This window comes from Fulmarus glacialis, unplaced genomic scaffold (genome assembly GCF_000690835.1).
Source record: "Fulmarus glacialis isolate BGI_N327 unplaced genomic scaffold, ASM69083v1 scaffold23927, whole genome shotgun sequence".
Lineage (NCBI taxonomy): Eukaryota > Metazoa > Chordata > Aves > Procellariiformes > Procellariidae > Fulmarus > Fulmarus glacialis.
Window position 1 is genome coordinate 32,256 of NW_009225480.1, and position 21,106 is coordinate 53,361.

At 40.1% G+C, this 21,106-nt stretch overlaps 1 protein-coding gene across 1 annotated transcript in view; it reads left to right on the forward strand.

Annotated features, from left to right (window-relative positions):
* Positions 1 to 12,738, forward strand: part of DYNC1H1 (dynein, cytoplasmic 1, heavy chain 1) — a 42,645-nt gene extending 29,907 nt beyond the window's left edge. The window contains 22 exon segments of the mRNA XM_009582500.1: positions 273 to 426; positions 1,246 to 1,392; positions 1,474 to 1,624; positions 1,830 to 2,083; positions 2,255 to 2,389; positions 2,489 to 2,583; positions 2,675 to 2,849; positions 4,117 to 4,192; positions 5,345 to 5,505; positions 5,782 to 5,893; positions 5,975 to 6,035; positions 6,434 to 6,557; positions 6,904 to 7,017; positions 7,290 to 7,460; positions 7,663 to 7,880; positions 8,161 to 8,264; positions 8,646 to 8,857; positions 9,727 to 9,880; positions 10,704 to 10,846; positions 11,248 to 11,416; positions 11,783 to 11,910; positions 12,358 to 12,738. Coding sequence (XP_009580795.1) covers positions 273 to 426; positions 1,246 to 1,392; positions 1,474 to 1,624; positions 1,830 to 2,083; positions 2,255 to 2,389; positions 2,489 to 2,583; positions 2,675 to 2,849; positions 4,117 to 4,192; positions 5,345 to 5,505; positions 5,782 to 5,893; positions 5,975 to 6,035; positions 6,434 to 6,557; positions 6,904 to 7,017; positions 7,290 to 7,460; positions 7,663 to 7,880; positions 8,161 to 8,264; positions 8,646 to 8,857; positions 9,727 to 9,880; positions 10,704 to 10,846; positions 11,248 to 11,416; positions 11,783 to 11,910; positions 12,358 to 12,486 — 3,187 coding nt within the window. The 3' untranslated portion in view covers positions 12,487 to 12,738.
* The last annotated feature ends 8,368 nt before the right edge of the window (positions 12,739 to 21,106 follow it).

A 21,106-nucleotide genomic window follows, 5' to 3' on the forward strand; every position in this document is an offset into this window, starting at 1 on the left:
AAACCTAAAAACTCTCATCCATCTTTGTTTGCCTTTTTGGTTATGCTTAGCTGTTAAAATAAGTTGGATTGAACTGAAGCTATTCTGTTGTCTAAATACAGACTTACCTTTCAAAACGGAACTGAACTAAGTTATTGAACCTGGCCAACTTACTCCTTCAATATACAAGCTTTTAGAGTTGAGACCAATAATGCAACCTAAGTTCATAAAACTGCTTAGAGGCTGTCTGCAGTCAAAACCCAAATAATGGAAGTGTTTTATTACTAACTTAGGTATCCATTGATCATCGATCCCTCTGGGCAAGCTACAGAGTTTATCATGAATGAATATAAAGACCGTAAGATAACTCGTACTAGTTTCTTGGATGACGCTTTCAGGAAGAACTTGGAAAGTGCCTTGAGATTTGGTAACCCACTTCTGGTACAGGTTAGTTGCATGATCACGTAGAAACTATTTAAAATTCTTGAATTCTGCCCTGAGTACTATAAGAGTTGCAATTGTTCTGTTAGTAAGTTGCAAACAACTTTTCAAACTTGTTATTTTCAAGCATAATTTAACAAGTAAACTAGTACTGAGTGATATGTGTGGTATTAGTCCTGAGAAAAATATGATTAGTGAGATACACAGTCAAAAGAAGGTGTTTCCTTTTTCCAGCATTTTAAGATCGAATGCTTTTCTTTTCAAATGATCTTTCTGTACTTCCACTCTATAAAATGACTTGCAGCCTGTCTGTCCTTTGTTCCCCTATGTTCCTTTGTTCCTATATGCTATCTCTAGTTGTAGGTAATGGCACTTAATATGGCTAGTTATCTAGAATTAAATCTATTCTGAGTAGCAAGAAGACGTTTCAGTAATACAAAGAAATAGGCAAGTGTAGGAATAGTTGACTTTCACTTGAGATGGATATATTTTTTGTTTCTTAGTATGGAAAAGGGAAAACAAAGGATTAGCTCACAGATGAGCTCAGTAACTGTTGCTTGTGCTACTTAGAATAGGGCTTATTATGCATTAGAACTACCACAATAATAATACTCCCCTACTGAGATTTTGTACGGTAATAGCCTAAACTCTGTGCTTGTGTAGCTCAACTACAAATCTGAAGTGGAAATACCTTCTGAATTTGATCCGTATTCAAAACTAACTGCAAATTGATTGCTACCAGAGCTTTAAGCCCCAGTTGGATCAGGATTTTTAGCTTAAGACACTTGCAAGAAACAGAATCTCTTAACACATCTCTGCTTCTAGGATGTGGAGAGCTACGATCCAGTTCTGAATCCTGTTCTGAATCGTGAAGTCCGGAGAACTGGAGGCAGAGTTCTGATTACTCTGGGAGACCAAGATATTGATTTGTCACCATCCTTCGTTATCTTCCTCTCCACCAGAGATCCAACAGTAAGTAAAACAAAAGGCTATCCTGTTCGTAGAAATGGTATGTCAGAGAGCTGAGAAAGTTTTTTGTGGTTCCTGTGATAGGTTGAATTCCCACCGGACCTCTGCTCTCGTGTTACATTTGTGAACTTCACAGTAACTCGCAGCAGCTTACAGAGCCAGTGTCTGAATGAAGTCCTGAAAGCTGAAAGACCAGATGTTGATGAAAAACGCTCTGACCTCCTCAAGCTTCAGGGTACGCTTACCAAAATTAAAGCAACTTCCTCCTGTTCCAAAAGAATACAGTGGTTTTACTGTAGCTGTAGAAATACACAGTGAAATACCTTTATAGCTGATACTCTTGCTTTTTCAGGATGTCCAATGGCAAAGTATACACAATTCATACAATTCTTAAAAACTAACACATCTATACAATATGTAACCTAATTTTTCTTATTAAGGTGAATTTCAGCTGCGCTTGCGTCAGTTAGAAAAATCCCTACTACAGGCGCTTAATGAAGTCAAGGGACGTATCCTGGATGATGACACAATCATTACTACTCTTGAGAACCTGAAGAAGGAAGCAGCAGAGGTCACCAGAAAAGTAGAAGAGACTGATATTGTCATGCAAGAAGTGGAGACTGTTTCTCAGCAGTACTTGCCTCTTTCTACAGCGTGCAGCAGTATCTACTTTACTATGGAGTCCCTGAAACAGGTAGGATGAGTGGTTCTTCCTACCAGAAGCTTCATGTATTTACTGTTCAAAGCTAAATAAGCACTGCCTAATTCCAGCCCTGGCTGCTGTATTGCAGTTTGGTAGGCATAAGCCATTGACTATCAAACAGCAGGACTCTAGAGAGAAAAACTAAACTCTTTTGTCTTTCAGATACATTTCCTGTACCAATACTCTCTCCAGTTTTTCTTGGACATTTATCACAACGTCTTGTATGAGAACCCAAATCTGAAGGGAATTACAGACCATACTCAGCGTCTCTCAATCATCACAAAGGATCTCTTTCAGGTTCAATTTTTTTAATTAGTAAATGTAATTCTTTAATCATTTTTGAAGGGTCAGAATTCAAGGCTTCTTATGTTACTAACTTCACTGTTTTGTTGGTAGGTGGCTTTCAATAGAGTAGCACGTGGCATGCTGCATCAAGATCATATAACATTTGCTATGTTGTTGGCCCGGATTAAACTGAAAGGCACTATTGGGTAAACGTTTGTTTTCTTGTTTCACTTTAGTTGAAAAGGGAGGGGTGTCTTGAAGGCACTTAGCTAAAGTCTTCTTTTCCCTTAACATTAGGGAGCCTACATATGATGCAGAATTCCAGCATTTCTTGAGAGGGAAGGAGATTGTACTAAACACTGCATCTCTCCCAAAAATCAATGGTTTGACTGTAGAGCAAACAGAAGCAATGATGAGGTTGAGCTGCCTTCCTGCATTTAAGGACCTTGTTTCAAAAGTTCAAGCTGATGAGGTAAGTGTTGGCTAGGGTTTGTTTCTGCACTAAACTACCTGATAAAGCTTTTTAGGTGTCTGCTTTAAGAGCTTCATGCTTACGAGTAAGCTCTCCTACTATGACAAGGGAAGCCTTACAGATTAACTAGTTGTAGTTGTTGTGGAAATGAATGTTCTTATTTCATTTGTAATCAGGCTGTGAATCTTGAGTTCTAAATACCAGCATTGTTCATCACTCAGCCTTGGAAGCAGCTTTGCCATTCATCTAACTTTGCAGTCAGCTTTGGTTCCTGTGGTAGCAGAAGGTGTGATACTGCGTGTCTTTTACTGAATCACTATTGTGTGATAATTATGCAGTAGAGGGGAGCAGCCCTAGCCATACATATTATCATTATGGTGGGCTCTTGGACATTACTATTTGGAATAAATTTGGATGGTGCTCAGCTGCTGAACACTTTGCTCCTTCTGATGACCTGAGTGTTATTTGAAACTGTATGTTCCAAAATATGTCCACATCTTAAATAGTACCTCTTCGGTTGCCCTGCCTAGTTTTTGTGTTAAAAGTTGAATTCTCTTTGCTACATCTAATTTTCCTCGAACTCTTCAGCCTGGGGTAAAATAATGTATAGCTTGAGCTTGGACTTGGTAGAGATCTGTAGAATCAGGGGTGCTGGAGGCAATGCAGAACAACAGAACTTGGAGAAATTAATTAAACAAAAATGAGTCAAGAACTTACTCAAATCATTTATATCTAGAAGTCTTGGAAAAGACCAAACTATGTTGAATGTTGGACAAAATTTGGGGCGAAGTTTAATGTTTGACTCAATTTCCTTAATATAATAGTGCTTCTGTTTAACAGTGTTAGCCCTGTCTTATTTCTCAAGACTTACTTGTAGATGAAAGCTCAAATACTTCATCTGGTACTCAATCTAAATTTTTATTCTAAAGACAGATGATAAGATACGAGCATTAAATGGGAAAAATCTTACGAACTTGTGCATTTCATTGTTTAAACATTTAGCTATGTGTTAGAGTTTTTAAAGATCTGTTTGCAAATCCAAAGCTAGTAGAGCTTGGACTATACCAGGTTCAACCCTACCCTAGCAATCTTTGTTTCCTACTGAAAGTTGGTATGTAGCTGAACACTCCTGCAGTACGTTATATTATAGATTTTAAGGCTGAGATTGAACATCTCTGTTGCACCATGAACAGGACCTGCACCTTGCAGCAGATTTTTGATGCCATGAAACTCCATTTCAATTTTTTTGCATTTTCTTTCAATATAGCAATTCTGTATCTGGCTGGATAGCAGTTCACCAGAGCAGACTGTACCATACCTTTGGACTGAAGAAAAACCTGCAAGTAAGTTGCACTATTGTCCACACCAGTCCTACTGTACTGACTTTAATCTAAGTAGAATTACTGTGATTTTAAAGCAATGCTAAAGTAGAATTTTTAATTTGGACCTTAATGCCTGGGAAAATCATAATGTTGGGATTGTGGAAGAACCTCAAGTCTGGTGTTCTTGTTTTGTTTGGGGTGTTTGGTTTGTTGTTTTTTTTTCTTTTTTTAACCCAAACTTTTTTAAGCAATAGTCACTACACTTGCTTCCTGCACCTTAACCTGTGATCTGGTCTTCCACTGAGGATGAAACATACTTCCACAATCTCATTAGATTGCATAATAGTTTGGATTAACCTTAGTCATTGCAAATCTGGAGGCAGCTCAATACTCTAAAAAGCTCCAAGACACAGATTTTCTGAGGACAGGGCTGGTCTACTAGAATGTTTCCTCCTGCAGTTGTATCCAAGCATGAAGTCTTAATTCTTGCTGTATTAGTTGTTAGTGCTAATCTGTTAAGAGTTAGAACTTGAGGATAACTGTTGCCCTTCAGCTCCTCCCCTATATGAAAGGTAATGTTAGGAAAGTGTTTGCCATCTGTGATTTGGGGCTCGTTCCTGTAGGTGGCTTTCTAAATTAAGGATTCTAAGCTTGTATTTACTAGCTACCATAAAGCTGCTTGACTGTTAACTGAAGCAACTCTAGGTTTATCCTGTCCATGCTAGACAAGTATATAATACTTGAAAATCTAGCAGAATGGCAGATTATTGAATGAGTGAGAAGATGTGAAGAGATCTATTGTCCCTGGAAATTAAAATCACTTCATGGCAATACTTCTAGACTGCAGATTTTGTAAACCAATAGCATTTCAGTAGAATCCAAAAGCATCTTGTCAAGGTAGGCTTTTAAAGGGCTCACAACATGAGCAGTTGAGCAGGTAATTAAAGTGTCACAGAAGACAAACGAACTGAAGATGGTAGGTTTCTGTCATAGTGAAGACAGAATATAAGCATTCCATTAACATGTTGCAACAGATCTTTCGAAGGGATAATTGACTCTCTAAATATCTGGTTTTCAGAACAAGATGGGAAAAAATGAATGGAGAATTGAAAAGAGGAAGGTGTTGAGGATGGTTTTCTTACCTGTCCATCTAATCCTCTGTCCCCTTTTCAGCTCCTATTGGACAGGCCATTCATCGCTTGCTTCTGATCCAGGCCTTCCGTCCAGATCGTTTGTTGGCAATGGCACATACCTTTGTTTCAACAAATCTTGGAGAGTCTTTCATGTCCATTATGGAGCAGCCTTTAGATCTGACACATATCGTAGATACAGAGGTAACCTGCTTGTTTTTGAAAGGCTAAAATCCTGAGGTAATGCTCAGTGCCACCTTGCATGAGCTCCATAGTGAGTAAAGCTATCCACTGGAACATTTCTTCCACTTACCCTTCTCCCCAGGGTATGAAGAATGGATTGTTTTCCTAGTTGTTAATGTAAAACTAAGAATAGCATAATGTCTTTATCTGGCCAGAGGGGAAAAAAACCTGAGGTTACTGCATTCTTGTATTCCTCTAGTGACTGATTCGTATCCTTTTAAACTTCTCGGACAATAGGTAAAACCTAATACCCCTGTGCTGATGTGTTCAGTGCCTGGTTACGACGCCAGTGGTCATGTTGAAGACCTTGCAGCTGAGCAGAATACACAGATTACTTCTATTGCTATTGGTAAGAACATACCATGTTTCATCATCTAAGCATAAATGAAATTGTTAGCAGTAAGAACTTTAGCAACCTTCTGTCTTTTAGGTTCTGCTGAAGGGTTTAACCAAGCAGATAAAGCAATAAACACAGCAGTGAAATCTGGAAGGTAAGTTCTGTCTCCTTTTTAGCTAGAAACTTTTTAACTACTGCCTAGTAAAAAGGTAAATGGGGATGGAGAGGGAAATAACCTATTGGCTAAATAGGTAAAACTGGTGAAGAAAACCTGGCACTATCTTCTGAACTGGAATTTGTAATAACTTAAGCACAGCTGTTCACAACTTATATTTGATTTAAATATTTTCAAGAGAAGTAGGTTGTATCTGCAAAACAGAAAAGTTAGCCCACTTACAGTAGACAGTAATTGGTTCTACGTAAAGGCAGGTTTTAAAGAGTGAGGAAAATCTGTAGCATTAATAACATATTCTGTTACTCTTTGTGGTGATTATAGCCAGGATCCATAAGCTGTACACTAAAAAGCACTTGTTCTTTTTCAAAACTTCACAGATGGGTAATGCTGAAGAACGTTCACCTGGCTCCTGGCTGGCTCATGCAACTAGAAAAGAAGCTACATTCCCTGCAACCCCATGCTTGCTTCAGACTCTTTCTTACCATGGAGATTAATCCAAAGGTAACATTGATCTGAAATTTGGTGCTCTGGTAGAATAACTGGCTTGCAGAGCCAAGAGTGCTACCCAGGGAAGGTTTTGTCATTACTGCTTTTCTGTATTAAAGAAACAGGAGAATACATGCTTGTCAGGGTAGTTACTAGCCTTGGTTTCTGATAACTTAATTGTAGCTGAAAACTTTATACCATATCTTTTGCTGCTTCCCCTGCCCTTCCAAAGAAGGGCAGGACATCACTGTGCGTGCTCACAGTGAGGTTTTGAATCTAATGCCAGTTGTGCTGTTAGAGGGATTTAATTTAGTGAAGGCTAAAGGAGTTGGATTTGAGTTTGTTGATCTTTTCTCTCTAGGTGCCAGTGAATTTGTTACGTGCTGGCCGAATCTTCGTCTTTGAACCTCCTCCTGGTGTAAAGGCAAACATGCTGAGGACTTTCAGTAGCATTCCGGTTTCTAGAATGTGCAAGGTAAGGCTGCGGCTTGTGTGGGTGAAAGAAAGAATGTGTTTGTTAAAATCTTACATTAGAAAAAGATGATAAAACTTCAGCTTCTAAGATGTACATAGAATGTTTTGTTCTCACAGAAGTAAAGTAGTAGTTGCTCCTTCTGTTGGTAGAATGCTAGATTGCTATCAAAAGTGAATACATTAAATCTGATCTTTTCTAGCCTTTTAGCAAGCTTTGATTATCAGTTCACTTGTGTAATAAGTGTATTTATTTTTTTTCTCTCCACTTCCTAGTCTCCAAATGAGCGTGCTCGTTTATATTTCCTCCTTGCCTGGTTCCATGCCATTATCCAAGAGCGTTTGCGCTATGCTCCATTGGGTTGGTCCAAGAAGTATGAATTTGGAGAATCTGATCTGAGATCTGCCTGTGACACAGTAGATACATGGCTGGATGATACAGCAAAGGCAAGTAGTTTTGTATACTTAGGTATAGTAATACTTAGATTACTTAAGATCTTCAGTGAGGCAGTGTGTTCTGTACAGTAATTTAGATGAGTAGGCTCAAATAACCTGGTGGCAATTTAACTTAGTTCTTGAATTTGAATCCTCTGTCAGAGAGAGGTGAAAAGGATTGTTTCCTGCTAATTACATTGCATTTTATTTATAGGGCCGCCAAAACATCTCACCTGATAAAATCCCCTGGTCTGCATTAAAGACACTGATGGCACAGTCTATCTATGGAGGTCGCATCGATAATGAATTTGATCAACGTCTGTTAAACACTTTCTTGGAACGTCTGTTCACTACTTTGAGTTTCGATAGTGAATTCAAACTGGCTTGCAAAGTTGATGGACACAAAGATATTCAGATGCCAGATGGAATCAGGTATCATTTTTAATTTAGCCTGATCTCTATGTACAACTTCTCTTTTTGGAAGTTTAAAAGAAAAAAAAAAACAAACGACAAACAAAACCCAAAACAAACAACAAAAAACCAACCAACCAAACAAAAAAATAAAGAAGAAGAAAAAAAAAACAAAACAAAAACCCTAACTTGTATCTTTGCTCTGGAATTTAGCTGTGTAAACATTTGTCTCAGGCAAAGAATTAACTTGCCATTCTAATAGGGGAAGCCTTCTAATGGATATTAAAACTCTGACTTGCAGGCGTGAAGAATTTGTCCAGTGGGTTGAGATGCTGCCAGATACACAAACGCCATCATGGCTGGGCCTGCCAAATAATGCAGAGAAAGTTCTTCTCACCACACAAGGTAAAATCAGAACTTTAACAATGTCTTGCATAAATTACCAGGCTACCATTTTAACTAAAAAGCAGAAGAGAAATACAAATCAGAAGAGTTGATAGCTTTCCCCTCCTCCCTCGACATAGTTGGTTTAACTTCTGCAAGGTAAAATACTCGAGCAGTCCAAAAACTGACCAGAAGCTTGTGAATTAAACATTCAACCTTCCAGATACCAAGCTCCCATCTTGATTCTGGAAGGCTTTATTGTCAGCTCTGTCGCCACCTACAGCTAGGCAGGTCTGTATCTTAGGTCTAGACTAGGGAAAAAGAAAACTCTCGTTCTTGTATGTAGTAGAATGTTTTCATCTTGATGCCACTGCTTCTCTGACAGCGTATCTTCTGTTTTAGGCATAGATATGATCAGTAAAATGCTGAAAATGCAGATGCTAGAGGATGAGGATGATCTAGCTTATGCAGAAACTGAGAAGAAGACAAGAACTGATTCTACATCAGATGGTCGCCCAGCCTGGATGAGAACACTGCATACCACAGCCTCTAACTGGCTTCACCTTATACCTCAAACTCTAAACCATCTGAAGCGAACTGTGGAAAACATCAAGGTAAGAACTAAGTTTTGTCTAACATGGGCATAGGAAGTGCACAAGTTCCGGTACACTGGAAGAAGAGCATTGTGATTTGCAAGTACAGACTAAACTGTTGGGGGGACAATGGAACCTGTATCGATGCTGATTCTGACTGCCATAGCTATGTAATGCCCCACTGGGTTTCTTGAAATGCTCTTAAAAGTTCATTTATGTATTCTGAGGATTATTTGAAGAAATACAATGGCAAACTGTCTATCAAGGGTACCACTTCTGAAGCTTCTCTGTGACCAGGTAGCAAGAAACAAGTGCTTTCTGTTGTATTGATAGCACACTGACTGCTACTTAACGATATCTCCTTTAAAGCCAGTGCACATTAATTACTGCTAAAATTTAGTGGTGGTTAGTGAGGGGAGATATGGCAGCAGCTTCTCCTCACTGGGAACAGAAATTGCAAGAGCTGGAGGAAACTTCTCAGATCTGGACAGTAGTACCCTAAGCTGTAACTCAGGAATAAGCTCCCCAGTTGAATATGCCCATGATTGCCCAACTCTTCTAAAGACTAAAGGTGAGAAAGGTGAGAACCTTTTGTTGCAGATTAAAAGAAATCCAGACTTGATTGGAAGGAGCTGCAGCAGGCAGTCTGCATTAATTGTTCAACTAAGACTTCTACTTTCTTGCTTCTCCAAGGGAGAGGAGATTGTTGGTTGTAAAACAGTCTCTGCAATCATTTTCTGCACCATAGACTGCATCTTCATGTTTAATGCTTGTAGTCACGGTGTCACTGGTCAGTCCATCCAGGATTTGGGGGTTGCTTTTTGTAGCAGTTTTCCAGTAAAAATCTTGAACTTTCATCCGCAACTTACTTTCAATGTTTTGACAATCAGGATCCTTTGTTCCGATTCTTTGAAAGAGAAGTGAAAATGGGAGCTAAGCTTCTTCAGGATGTTCGTCAGGACCTTGCAGATGTGGTTCAAGTGTGTGAAGGAAAAAAGAAACAAACCAACTATTTGCGTACACTTATAAATGAACTGGTGAAAGGTATGGTAATTCAAACTGGCATCTCCCAGTGCTCTCTTTGCCTCTTGCACTCTGTAAGTCGGAGCCTATTATGCTTAGCAACTTAAAAAATTGCAGGAAAATTGGGATTGACTTTACCATTCGACACAAGCAATACTTTTTGAGTCGAGCATAAAATTCCAATTGGTTTGGTTTGGCATTTCAAGTTGAGATAGCTAATATTAGGCTTTTTTGTATAGTTTATATCAGCAGCTTAATTTCTAAGCTGAAATCTTTCTCAATTCTTTCAGTCTCTGAATTGTTATGGAATAAAGTTATTTATACCACAAAATGAGTAATATTGCTCCTGGAAATAGTAAATAAATAAATAATAAAATCACCTGGAAAATATTCAAATTCTCTAAACGTCTGTTTCAAGATTGTACATAAATGTGGAATTTTCACAGACATCCTACTTCTAGTAATACATAAAGATCTGCTGTCTGCTTTGAACAAAAGCATTTCCTAAAACACAGATACTTGACCTCTTCAGTTTTTTCTAAAGAACTCGAATCTTCACGAAAACTCAGAAGATCAGTTACTGCAGTATATAGCTGTGTATAACTGAAGTTGCTGTTGAAGTGTTTCTGTAACTGGATGGCATTTTAAATAAATACTAGACCTGGAGGCCATTTGCTTCATAATCTTTGAAAGTGCTTTCACTTGCTGAGGAGCCTTTTAAGATAGAGGCTGATATCCTGGTCCAAGTCTTAATGGCTACTGGGATAAAAAGTGAAATGTCAAAATAGTGTGTAATTCCAATTTGTATGCAAACAAAACTTAATTCTAATCACATTTTTCATAGGTATTTTGCCTCGTAGCTGGTCTCATTACACAGTGCCAGCTGGTATGACTGTTATTCAGTGGGTGTCCGACTTCAGTGAGCGCATTAAACAGCTGCAGAGTATTTCCCAGGCAGCTGCTTCTGGTGGAGCAAAAGAACTAAAGGTATCTTGTGCTGACTTTTTCTAGAGGTTATATCTAATTCAGGTGGAGCTGTGTAACTACTTCATGGAGTCTTCATATCAAGACTTCTGAATAGTTCCTCAGGCAAAACAACTTCAGTCAATGTTCTCTGAAATGTGCTTGTAAACACTGTTGAGTATCTCCTGATCTCGAAATGGTGGGGCTTAGCAGGCTAACTGTTCATACAGATTAGAGGGGAAAAAGTATTTTAGAATGAGAGAATACATAGCCTTAGAGCAAAAAGCAATTTAGCAGTTACACAGTGTTCCAGTAGCAGCAGGAAAATTTTAATGTAAATAGATTGGTGAAGTAATATTTATGATAATCATGAATTAATACTGCAGCTGATAGCCTTTTTTAAAAATTTTTCTCCCCTCAAATAGAACATCCACGTGTGCCTTGGTGGCCTGTTTGTACCAGAGGCATATATTACTGCTACAAGACAATATGTTGCCCAAGCAAACAGTTGGTCCCTTGAAGAACTCTGTCTTGAGGTCAATGTTACAACTACACAGAATGCAGTACTGGATGCATGCAGTTTTGGAGTGACAGGTAAACTTATCAGAAAGGAGGAGGTCCTTGCTCTAAAATACTTTCAGAAGCTTCTGGTATTAAATGGGCTGCATCAAATGAAGAAGATCATATCACTGCAAAAGTTAATACACACTTTCTGAAGTTGTTTGGAAATTAGTTTGGTATTAGTAGGGAAGTACTTATAATGCTAATAAATCTCGAGACTCAGGTCAGTATATATTTAAGTGATATTGGATAGTGTGTCTGCTACAAGCTCTTTATTTTGTGGTATGAAATACCTCTAATTAAGTGGACTTAGACAGCCCTTAAATAATACATAGGGAGACAACCTCTTTCTGGATGTTTGAAAGCTCTTAGAACTCTAAAGTGTATTTCAATTTACAGGCCTGAAGCTTCAGGGAGCTACATGCAGTAACAACAAGCTGTCGCTTTCAAATGCTATTTCAACTGTACTGCCCATTACACAGCTTCGCTGGATCAAGCAGACAAATGCTGATAAAAAAGCAAATGTTGTAAGTATTGATAAAAATTTTTAAAAGAACTCTCATAATTAGATCTACCTAGTAATTTTTTTTCTGAAGCTTTAGGAATACTTTTATCAGGCACCATAAATAGAATTGTTCTTTTATAATATTCTCAGTGTCAGTTGGTACCTAAATTCCAGGCTAGCAGCAAACAGACCTGGTGTTGACTAGGTCTTTCCTTTGTAGTTAGATAAGAAGAAGGAGAGGCATCCAAAAATACTAATTTTGTTCAGGCCAAAACTTGAATTTATATCTACAAAGGAGGCTGTGCTTTAGGTGAATTCATTAGGCCTGGTTTTTTTTCCTCATATTTTGGGTATTGAGTTGTCTGAGACTAAATTCCCATCTCATAAATACCATGTAGTATTATAGAAACTTCTTATGCTCTTCAGCTGCCTTGCATAACTCTTCTTCTATATTCGTGTTTTTCCCCAGGTTACTTTACCAGTTTATCTGAACTTCACTCGTGCTGATCTGATTTTCACAGTTGACTTTGAAATAGCTACCAAGGAAGACCCTCGTAGCTTCTATGAACGTGGTGTTGCAGTTCTCTGCACTGAGTGAAAAGATTTGTTTTGACTGGTAATGCTGTAGTAATTGTCAGTCTTCTATGTAGTATTCACCTGTACTTTTGTAACTTGGTTAGGTTAGGTTGTCAGATGAACTTGTGTTAAGTTGACTAGAAAGAAAGGGGGCAGTGGGTTGGAAAGCTGGTGGCTAGATTTCTTTGAAGGAAAATAGGATGAGATTTTTAGACGGTTATTGGTAGATGTGATATTTGATGGATCATGTTATATGAAATAAAATCTATAGCAAGACTTTTGACTCTTTTGGGAAATAAAATTCGTACATGATTTTTTTTGGTCTGGAAAAACTGTACCTATGATCTTTTCAGAGAATAACAAGTAATAAGTCAGTATTCAAGCATATTGTTGACCTTCGTAGAGCTCACTCAGCAGCTGGTTCAGCTAACAAGAACCTTGGAATGTAAGTCTTCAGTGCAGTAAGACACAAAGCCTGATACTGTCTGCTATGACATCTGCTGACATTGCAAATAATTCATGTAATGAACTGTCTTGCTTGAAGTAACCTGCTTTTACACTGCTGCTGAGATGCATTCAGAAGCTAGAGTATCCTAAATGAGACCAATAGGGCTTCCTCTTTCTTAAGCTGCTTTTACGGTGAAATAAGGCTCCAGTTTCATGTCTCATTAAGCCCAGGAGGATAGTATTACATGCTTAAACAAGGAATTACAATCTTATTTCAGGAACTCACATGTCACCAAATTAGGGGAGCTGAGAGTTCCTGCTAATTGCTTGGGTTGCTGTAAAGTTTGGGTATTCGCTTGCTTCATTGGGTAAGCATTTCTGCCCTTCCAACCAACCTGTCAGAACAACTGTCCTCTCTAACGGTGGCTAATACCAAGTGTTCAAAGATGCATGCAAAGAATACAGGTACATAGCTTTTCAATCTCAAAAGAAGTCTCAGGAGCTCCTTCCTTCCATGCTTTCTCCTATGAAAGCAGTGACTTTCTGAACCTGTATCAACTCTTAATATTTTTTGCTGTGATAAGTGGTTCTACAGCACAGGCCTGTGCTGGGAGGAAAATTTGTTAACCTCACCCATGCTTTTTTTAGTTGATGCCTACTAGTTAGTAAAATTGAGAATTCTTGCCATCTACCCTCTCCATACTGTTTCATAGCTCCTATAGTTAATCTGTGTAGGTTGAACTGTCCTGTCTGGTTTTATTCCCTAACAAAGAATTAATCCCAGACCAGTGCATCATGTAATCTTTGTATGCTTCTTGTAGTTCTCATCCAATTTTGACAAACAGCGATGGGAACTACGTGTATCATCCAAGATGGTACACCATAACATTATGTAACCATAACAGAATGTCCTTGTTCTGTTTCAGCTTCTATGAGTTGCTTTCCTTCCCAGCACCAGAATATTAGTATCTGGAATTTATACTGTCACTTTTTCCAGGATTATTTGAAATCCATTGTACAATGATGAAGCAGACCTCCTACTGATAGCAGTTGTAGTGTGAAGTATTAGCTAAAATATGTACAAGTTCTACCCGTTAGCAGCTCAGCTGAACATGCACTTTTCAGCTACTGCTTTTTGTGCATAAGCTCAGCACCTGGGCTGTGGTACCAGCTTACAGCTACTATCAAAATCTTCAGTTAAACCAGTTCCACCTTTTCGCAAGTACTAATGATGAGATCAAAATGGTCTCAAATATGCTTGAAGTAGCTAGAGCTTCCCAAACTATTCAGTTCATTATATGTTAACTTCTGCATTAGGCTTGAATTAACAAAAGGTGCGTTTTCAGTTCAGAAGTTAACCCACAGTTGGATTCTCATACTGAATAAGCAGACTTTGAGTGTCTAAGTAAATACTGTCCCACATGGCTTACCCTTCAACTTAATTCTCTCCTGATTGTTCCTGTATTATTTTTTCTAGTGGATTATTTATTTCAGTATGCTGTGTTTAAACAACTGGTTTAAATGAAACCCTTACTAGATGAGTTTAGGGTTTTTGGCTGCAGTTTGAAGGTCAGTAGTTCAGTTTTATTTAGCCTCAGATGAGGTGGTTGAAGACCATTCAGCAGACAGCTAGGACTTAAAAGGGTATGACTTTCCTGACATGGGACTGAAGGGCTTGGCTGCATTACAATGTTGTATTTTTGAAGCTTTTCACAAGTTCTAATTCTAGAGAGGTCTAGTGGCCTAGTTGCAGTACACACAAATCTGTAGCTGTGACAGGGTTATTTTTGCAGTTAACTTCACAGCTGTCATCAAGGAGTTAAGGACTTTATTCACTGTAAATGGCCCCAGCTGCAGTATTCTTTGCTGCTAGGGCAAGTCAGAGGGCAAGTACAGTAGCTTGTGTCTTAGGGCAAAGGCCTCTGAATCTTATTGTTCTAACCACTTTGTTTCCAAGCTGATTAAAATCATCTCCATAGCTCCAGATGGGGGATAAGGGAGAAAGCAAAGTTGCATTAATAAAATAAACATGCGGATGTTAGCGGAAGTGCAAGGCTAGATGTTAAATAGTATTTTGAGTGGCTTTCCAGCCTATGAAAGAAACTGCAAATTAAAAACCTCTGCCAGTCATACAGTGTTCAACTTCACATTGTAAATTCTAAACTGGCAGGTATACTGAGACTGTATACCTAAAACATTGTTCAAAACAGGTTGGAACAGATATATTAATAGCACAAGTCAACTTCCTGTTTGAAGAAAAAAAAATAAAAGCTAGATTGCCTTTAGTTGCACTCAGTTCAACACAATGCAATTCAGTTGTTTGTAGTCAAACCTGTAAGATCATTCACCATACAGCTACTTCCCTCCTCTCACACAGTACATCAGACCTATGAAGAGCCAAACACTGACATGAGGCAGGTGTGAGGTAAGCTATAGCTATTGAAAACAAATGGCAAACATGCAGTCATTCTTCCCTCCCTCCTCAACAAACCCTTGTAATACCTTTTTGAAATTACACTGAAACTGAGCAGGTGCCTCCAGGTACTAGATACAGGAGTTAAGTTCAATGCTTCCAGAGGCCCCAGGCACCAAAGTAGCACCCAGGCGCAGAGCTTAGCTGTGATTCTGTGGACATACCTTAGCTAGTTTTCACTTAAATTGCCACACAAGCTTGTTTAGTTGATTCTGTCTTTTCAGGTGGATCTCAAAGTCTGCAGTACACAGTGCAGCTGCGTTTGTAACAGGCTTGAACTAGCTTGTTTAAAGCTTGTTCAGTTCAGGTACCATCTGCAAAAGAAATCTTTACCAGGTTCATTCTTCAGAACAAATAGTTTGTCCAATGATTTATTCATACCTCAGATTAAGTTGCACGGAATTTCTTTCTTAGTTTTTCACTAGCACCCTCTGGAATGGAAATCCCTTGTTTTCTTTTAATTAAGGGCTGCTTGGCCATTCTGCCATCACAGTCAGCTGCTAGTATGGGTTGTGGAGCACTGTTACCTGAGCTTGCAAGGAGATCTGCAGAGGCTGAAGGGTTAATACTCATCAGTAAGGAATGGTCAGGTGTCAGCCACGTGGAGGTGAACACTTCTGTGGCTCTAGTCAGTTCAGATGATTGCAATAGGCTTCTAGGGAAATCCTTCTCTTGGCTAGGAAATTCCAGGGGTGCTTTACAGTCATTTACTGTCTGAATTCCACCAACTTTTGTTTCTGGGCAGAGACAGTCTGGAGGTTTAGGGAAGGAGTCTCCATCTTCTGAAGTATCAGCATCCTCCAAAGCCATTGCTTTTGGGGCACTGCTCGCCCATGGTGCAGTTTTTATACTATTTAAAGAATTCAAGCTACAGTCAGAGTGAATGGATGCATCTTCTGAATCACCATCATAAGGATCTAAAAACTAAAATAAAGGTCTTCCTAAATATAATGGATGCTTATTTGTCCATAAAAAAAAAAAATACAAGAGGCAACATACAGTGGGCTTTAAAACCACTTACAACATAAGTCACAGACTTACCAGGGAACTTTTTCTGTTTATCCACACATTCCCCCCTGTATTTTAATTTTTGGATGCTACACTGAGAACAAGGCTGCCGCATAATGATCAAACCTACTTGCAGTCCCCTGGAGTCCCTTGCTTTCCCAAGTCCTCCAGCAAGTGGGCTAGGCATGACCTATTTAAAAAAATTTAACATAGGTTTATAAAGCACCTTCCTATGAATTACTGATCAAAGTAAAACCAGAGTAAGTAAAAATCCTAGAGAAGAGGAAGCCAGGTTTTCCCCTTGCTAGAAGATAGTAAAAAGTTATCTAACTTCTAAAGGCCTGGTAAAGTTAGCTTAAAATAGAGGGACTGAGGAGAGCTATGGTAAGTCTTACTGCACTTAAAACATTGCTATGAAGAGAACGATGTGGTAAGGTACACAATTACTCCAGAAAAGTAAACTAAATCAGCATTTAACTAACAGTAGACAAGATACAATTTAGACTTTAGAGAGCTTCCCTCCCACTCAGGTCCCTTTTTGTTCTTTTACGCAGGGATGATCTGAAATTCTTCCTTGTTAGTTGGGATTACGAATTTGCTGTTCCTTGGAGAGTTCTGTAACTAACACAGTCAAACTCAGTCCTTTCAATCAGTCTCAGTATTGCTGCTGTAACATTGAGGTTTCAGGCTGCTTCTCCCCATGTGGTTAAAAATAGACCTATCCAGACCTAGACCAAGAACTTTCTTCATGAACTTATGCATCATTCTGAAATAGTGCTCATTGTCTGGGTCTATTTTTTAAAAAAAAAAAAAAAAAGCCACATAGGGACACTCACTTTTAAAAGCAAACCACAGGTACAAAGCAGTCACACAAAGGGAAAAAAGTTTACTGCAAGGAAACTGCTCCTTTAGAAGGCTCCATCACAGCTGCTTGGAGAACAAGCTGCCAGTCCTTCCTGTGCCTGCTTTCGGTGGGGAAGGAGGAGAGTCTGAGCGCGGCTGATGCAAAGCAGGGCTTGGCAAATCTGGACTACTCACAACAGGAACCTGAAGGCTTTAGTGGAGGAGCTGAAGTCCAAACCCATTTGCAGCTGTGCGTTCTTGTGCTAGTTCAAGGACACAGAGACATCCCCACAAAGCCAGTGGGTAGTGCTGGGCAATGAAGAAAAGCAGCTTCTGCTTCTCCAAAGCGCCCAGAAATCCCCCAGCCCTGGCCTGGCACCTGCCTCAGCACCCTCAGTGAGAGCAACCGGCTCTTTGTCCAAGCTGGCACCTTTGCAAGCCCCTCTTCCACCCAGCCCAGCCATCAGAGTCCAGCCAGACAGCTGGACTTCCAGCCTTGTTTCTCTCAGAATGAGATCATAGACAACTCCAGCTTTCCCCTTGCTTTCTGGAAGGTAAAGTGGTGGCAGGTTCCTGGCAGACAGCTTCTCTAAGCCACGGAACACAGCGATTCGCATGGACTAACAGCAAGCGTCAATTCTGAAGACTTTTACCCAGAAATTAAGTATTTAGTTCTCCACTCCAGCATCATGTCTTTTTTCATCAACATTAAACACGCTGGTTTGACAGAACAACATGCAGGAAGTTACCAATATTCATAAGTAACTGCCACAGCAACAGAGCTGCTCTCTTAATCTCATCCAAAACGGACAGTCAGAAGGTAGAGGTTCTCCACCCAGAGCTGTAGAAATCCTGCTGGACCAGAGCTGCTGAAAGTCAACCACCAGAAACAACCCAGTTCAGCTTTAAGCACTTCTTAGCAGAGAAGTGCTTGTGTCACATTTGTCTACCTAAAACACTGGCACTTTCCTGCCTCATCCCCTCAGAATCAATTTTGCTAAAATTAATAACAGCTGTAAGGAAGAACCTGATGGATAGCATAGTGTTAGGTTTGGGGTTGTTGGGTTTTTCCCACCCTTTTCCTTTTACAGTCACAAAACCCACAACCCCAGCAACCATGCCTTAGACTCTCCCTACTGAGACTGAAGGAAGAGTTGGATACCCATCTCAGAATCTCATCACCATCAAAATGCTTCAGAGTCAGTTCTTACCTCCGCGCTGGATTCAGACTCAGACTCTGTACTTGACTCTACTGTGCACTTCTGCTGCAGAGGAGGAAAGGAAAGAAATGCTACTCAAAGCCCAAGTTACCGCAGCTTAGGGTTGAAACTGAAGTTTAGTACAAACTGCAGATACTGTGTTTCTCCAAAGCTTTACCATCTGAAGCCAGCTTGTCCTTCCAAATACCCCACATTTGTGGTGCTGGCTGGGTTGCGCAAGTGAGACATAAGGGAAAAATAGAAGTCTTCCTCCCCTCTGCCAAAAAACACAATGGGAAGCAATCCAGAACATGCCTTGCGTTTGCTAGGGACAGTAATTCCAGGTCTGTAAATAACTTTACAAGGTGTTTTCTGATTTGCACTGAGGTTTTGTTTGTCTCTTTGCTTTTGGTGGGCCTACATCTCAGAAATGTAACTGCAGATAAATGACTAAAACTACATCCTCATTTTTTCTGAAGCTCTTGCTACAGAGACCTTACAAACAAATAGCCCCCTTATTCTCCAGGCGGTAGCACAGGAGTGGAATACCTTCCTCCCTCCCTTTTGTTTCTTTGCAGGTGACACCATTTGAATTAATTCATTCACACATGTTCTTCATGCACTCTTTTCCAGCACAGCTAGCTGCACAATCAGGCTAATGACAAAGCAACTAACACTTTCTAAAATGCATTTTAATAGGGAGATAGAGAAGCAGCAATTAGAAAAAAGTTACCATGTATTTTCGTGCCAGTCTTTCTATGTAGTCTGGGCTTTTAAGAGAATCCTTCATTTCCTGAGCATCTACTAAAACAGGCAGAGGGTGGGAAAGCACATTAGAGAAAATCTTCTTATAAATTGCCCAGACACGGTCACTCCCTTTGTGCTAGAAAGGTTGGTCAGTCCTTCACAAAGCCTGTGTTAAGTTCTCAATCAAAGGCAGCTTCTGTTTAAAAACAAAAAAGAAGCTACTGTCTTCTACCAAAACAATGACTTGATTCACTGGTCCTTCATGCAACATGAGAAAAAGATAATTTTCTTTTTTTTTTTTTTTTTTTTTTTTCGTAAAATGGATTTTTTTTTTTCCCTTTTCCCTTTTTTTTTTTTTAAAAAGGGCACCACAACTTTTCCGAACCCTCAAAGAGGTATTTGTACTCAAGTCATCAAACCAGACTAGAGAGGGACAATTGCAAAGCCATGCTGAGAGCCAGCCCTCTATCCCAGCCCTCCTGCCCTGGCATTCAGTCCCCTACACCCCCCAACAGGGCTCTGTTACAGGGTGCTCCCTTCTCCCCGTACCCTCGATGGGCTGCCCAGCCCCACGCCTCCTCCTCCGTCGCTGCTGCTTCCTCTCAGCTGAGGCCATCCTGCACCCAGCACCTTCCCCCTCCTCCAGCTTTATAGGCTCAGGCCCCTGGCTGCCCCACCTCCACCCCCACCTCTCGCAGGTGCCCCGCTCAGCTCCCTCAGCCTGGAGACTGCGCTTTTTCGAAAAAGATAGGAGCAAAGCAAGGAAAAAAAGAGTAAAGTGCTCCTGTGAAAGCACTTTGTGCCACTGCTGGAAGCTCCAGACTGCTCTTCATGATGGGTTCACCAGAGCTGACTGTTTGGAGGTCTACAGCAGAAATCTGCACAAAATAGCATGGCAGTTCGAGTCCTCTAGTCATTACATTTCTCTAAGTGTATATATATATAAAGCACATGTATACACAGACATGCACATGCATCTACAGTTGCGTTTGCAAGGCCTGGTGGCCAGAGATGCAACGCTCCTCCTCCGCTCTCACCAATTTATTGTCCGCAGCCCCATTTCATTCACGCGACCTTCAGGCTAACAGAAGACAGTCAATTGTCAGAGGGAAAACCACCTACCCCCTCCAGAGGCAGCCAGGGTATTCCAAGACGTTTCCTCCTGCCTTTTGCTGCAGCAGATGATCTCCCATCTGTGGGATGGACAGTTGTGGTTGGACACACAATGCGTTCTAAGCATCTCTTTTAATCACTTACAATCCACCACGTGTGATTTGGAGGACTTAGATACCGTCACCCTTTCTTGCCATCACTCACTAAGAAAAGGGACAACAATTTTGCTATTTTTAAATACAAGGAGTGGTATTTTTTCAGATTTTCCAGAGAACTATGACTCAGGCCCATTTTTCACAAAGGAGTAGAGCTGATTTTACCCTTTAAAGGCCACATCTCCATTCCCCTTCTTCTCCTCTTTTTTATAGGGAAATAAGGAAGTAATTCTTTTTACTTTTTCAAATCAAATTCCTCTTCTTCCCATTATTTCCTTCCTACCTGGCTTTCTTGCATCTTCCTGCACCATGTGGAAGGTACTCTTGTTTTAGATTAATTTTAAAATGAGCATCAAAGCCTCAGTAAAACAAGCATCTCACTCTGGAGCCAGCAGCGGGTTGTCGCTCCGAAAAGGCACAGGAGCAAGCCCCTGGGGAGGTGACAGTGGGAGCAGCTGCACTGGGAGCTGCTCACAAACTTCACAAGCCTTCCTCCCCGCTTCTGCTGCAGCTGAGCTACAGCCTCACACACCTCCTTTCCTCCCAGACACCTCCTTCTCCATCTCTTACCTTCTCTACCCAGGCCAGGACCACCTGACAGTTATTCCCCCTCTTCGGATTCTCCAACCGCTTCAAAACAAAACAGAGCAGCCAAAA